General features: G+C 49.3%; 1 protein-coding gene across 5 annotated transcripts in view; it reads left to right on the top strand.

The window, feature by feature from the left end:
• The first annotated feature begins 2,015 nt into the window (after window positions 1-2,015).
• Window positions 2,016-3,371, top strand: part of CCDC107 (coiled-coil domain containing 107) — a 3,448-nt gene continuing 2,092 nt past the window's right edge. For all 5 annotated transcript variants that reach the window (XM_012811676.2, XM_023519368.1, XM_012811677.2 and 2 more), the window contains exons 1-2: window positions 2,016-2,172; window positions 2,252-2,403. In XM_012811676.2, the coding sequence (XP_012667130.1) occupies window positions 2,067-2,172; window positions 2,252-2,403 (258 nt within the window). In that variant the 5' untranslated portion in view covers window positions 2,016-2,066. The remainder of the gene's footprint in view (window positions 2,173-2,251; window positions 2,404-3,371) is intronic.

The following is a 3,371-nucleotide window of genomic DNA, read 5'->3' as shown; positions in this document are numbered from 1 at the left end:
TGAGCTGTAATGCCACAGCACTCTACCCAGGGGGACAGCTTGAGGCTCTGTCTCAAAAAAAAAAAAAAAAAAAACTAGTCTGTGACAACTCCCCTGAGTGCACCCATAGTTCATTCGTTTACTTAACACATGTACCCATTGCTTGTTCTGCACATAGAAATGTGGACGCAACATGGTTTCTTTCCTCGGAGAGTTCTTGGTCTCCTTGGGAAGATGATCTTGTGCATCCCAGGCAAAGACAATGTGGAAGAGAGGGAGGAATGCCTGTCGGCCTGGAGAAGTCGTGGAAGGCCAGGAGGTGGAAAGGCTGGTGAAGTAGACGGTATAGCAAGAGGCAGAAAAAGACTGGAATCTGTTGCCTGCGTCTTACCTGATTAATGGGTTAACCTTAACCTTCCTGAATGGCAGTTTCCTCATTTCTTTGAAAGAGCTCAATTATATTAGGTCTCTTTGAACATTCATCAATTTCATTCCACAAGGATTCACCTAGTGCCTGCTACCTCCAGGTGCTGTGCTAAGCTCTGGGAGTAAAATCATGAGGAAAAAAGAGAGAGAGACGTGGCCACGGTGGTACAGTCTAGTTGTGCTGAATAAAGTAAAACAGCTGTACTAGCGAATGAATTAGAAATTGGATTAAGGGCTCTGAATGAAGGGAACCCACGAGCTAAGAGCTGAAGGTTGTGTACAAGTCAACTGTGCAGAGAGGGAATAGTGGCGGAGTCAATATAATTTCATCTGCCTGCCTCACAGTAGCTGCTGGGTAGTGATTAAAATCACTAATGGATAGGCACGATTCTGAGCATTTTGCTTTTATTATCTGATTTAAGCACCATAATGCCTCTTGAGGTCCATGCATATTTATCATTATGTCTCCATTCTTCAGAGTGGAAACTAAGGCACAGAGAAAATAATTAACTTTCCAAAATTCACCTGCTCTTGAGTACAGGAGGCAGGATTACCAGCCCAGGCAGAGTCCATAATATTTTATACACAATAAATGGCGGTTATTAAAGGTATTTGCCAGATTAAGAGGATGGTGGAAGAGGAGATTGTTATAAAAATAAGGGGCTCGGCGCCAGCCACATACACCTAAGGTGGCGGGTTCGAATCCCCAGCCCAGGCCCGCCAAACAACAATGATGGCTGCAACCAAAAAATGGCCAGGCGTTGTGCGGGCACCTGTAGTCCCAGCTACTTGGGAGGCTAAGGCAGTGGAGACTCGCTTGAGCCCAGGAGTTGGAGGTTGCTGTGAGCGTGATGCCATGGCACTCTACCCAGGGGGATAGCTTGAGGCTCCGTCTCAAAAAAAAATAAATAAATAAATAAGGGGCTCAAAATACTAGGGTCCCGGAGTATATTAAAGGCATTAGAAAGGGGTCCCTATTTGAAGGAGAAGAAGCTCAAGACCAGGAGTAAAAACGTACCGCGCTGAGAATGAGCCCCGTGTGGTTGGCGCGCTGAGACACGCACTGCCTGCGTAACTAGAGCATTTGACGGACGACGCCTCCGCTTCACACCGCTCAGCGAAATCCGCTTCTTGGCGGGTTTTAAAGAGAGAGAAACGGAGGAATGTCTACGTGCGCATGCACGCGGCACTTTCTGCCCCAAGGTCCGGGGACTTTCCCCTAGGCGGAAAGAACAAGGAACTAGTCCTCCGTATGTAGCCTAGGAAACAGGCCTTCAGCACGATCTACTTGACTCTTTTGGGCTCTCTTTGTTTTTATAGGCCTAACAGGAATTTTCTCGGTCGGTTACGGTGAGAAAATTGGAGGGCGTGGAATATAAAAATAGATCATATTATGGCATAATTTTCTAAAATTATAGTCTTCTAGAGATATTGTGGCTATTAGAAAGCCTAAAACATAAGAAATGAACAAATTTAGGAAACGAGAATGACAAGGTTTATGCAAATACTCTCTGGTCCCGCCCCACACTGTGTAGGCGTGGCTACCCTGGGAAGCTGTGCGCCGATCCCGCTCGGTTGGGTGTGTACGCGTGCGCACTGGGGCAGACCGCTAACGCCGGAGTGCCTTGGCTTAGCAGGGGCCCTCAGACTGTGGGCAGGCAATGGCTGGCGCAGTCTCGCTCTCAGGCTTGTTGGGGCTGCTACTCGTGTCTACGCTGCCCGGGGTCCTCGGAGCCCGCGCCAGCCCCGACATCCGCGCACACCCAGGTACCAGCGAGGGCTGCTGGAGGGAGGCTAGGAGTGCCCACAGGTCCCAGATCAGCTGACCTCTGCCTTCCTTCTACAGGGGACCCAGCCCAGGTCCACTCTGAGGCTACAGAACCCCGGAGGCGGCCGCCGCCCAAGGACCAGCGCGAGCGGGCCCGGGCTGGGGCGCTGCCTTTGGGGGCTCTGTACACCGCGGCCGTCGTGGCTTTTGTGCTGTACAAGTGTTTGCAGGTGCGGGACGGCTGGGGGTGGGGTGCCCTGGACCTGAATCTCCCGTGGGGGCGCTGTGGTACCAAGAGCGAGATGGGTTCCTTGGCTTCCCAACAGTGTAGGGGCGAGGTATGATACTACGCTGAGTAAATTGTAAATAATGATCACCACACTTAATCCTCCCATGATCCAAAGACCTCGAGGTCGCCGAGAGATAGTGGATCTGGGATTTGAACCCACCTAGTGCCAATACTACGAAAGTGCAGTCCCGACCTTGGCGTAAATTGTTTGCCGCAGCCACGGTGTTTCTACAGTTCAAGATGCCAGGCAGGCTTACATTCCCCTTGGGAAGAAAGCCCTTAAGTGTGAGTTGACAGTACATTTTGGTGGATTGAATTAAAATGGAAAGTAGTACCTCTCCGTGCTGTATCTTCAACCCTGATTCTATCACTTACTTGCATTAGGAAATAAGAGGCTTGAACAAATGTGGAGATATGAAACCCTATGAACTAGCTAATAATGATTCCAAGTAGACTTGACAAACTGGGATGACAGGACTGAATAATTAAATTTAACAAGAGTAGATAAATTCTATTTGGGTCCAAGTACAGTGTGGAAGAAACATAATTTAGCAGCAGCTCTCAAAGAGACTTAGGCATTCCAGTTGTATAATGTGAAAACTCACTTCCCAAATCAATGGTAGATCAAGGTATTGTGCTTTGTGTGCTGATCAGAACACTTGAGGAGAATTTTATTCTCAGCGCACTGCTTTAAGAATATAGCATGCTCGGGTCGGCGCCTGTGGCTGTGTGAGTAGGGCGCTGGCCCCATATACTGAGGGTGGGGGGGTTCAAACCCTGCCCCAGCCAAACTGCAAGAACAACAACAACAAAATAGCCAGGCATTGTGGCGGGCGCCTATAGTTCCAGCTATTTGGGAGGCTGAGGCAAGAGGATCACCTAAGCCCTGGAGTTGGAGGTTGCTGTGAC

The sequence above is a fragment of the Otolemur garnettii genome, unplaced genomic scaffold (genome assembly GCF_000181295.1).
Source record: "Otolemur garnettii isolate 467f Iridium unplaced genomic scaffold, OtoGar3 scaffold00172, whole genome shotgun sequence".
Lineage (NCBI taxonomy): Eukaryota > Metazoa > Chordata > Mammalia > Primates > Galagidae > Otolemur > Otolemur garnettii.
The sequence above is the reverse complement of the archived record's forward strand: the minus strand, read 5'-3'. Positions and strand labels throughout refer to the sequence as shown.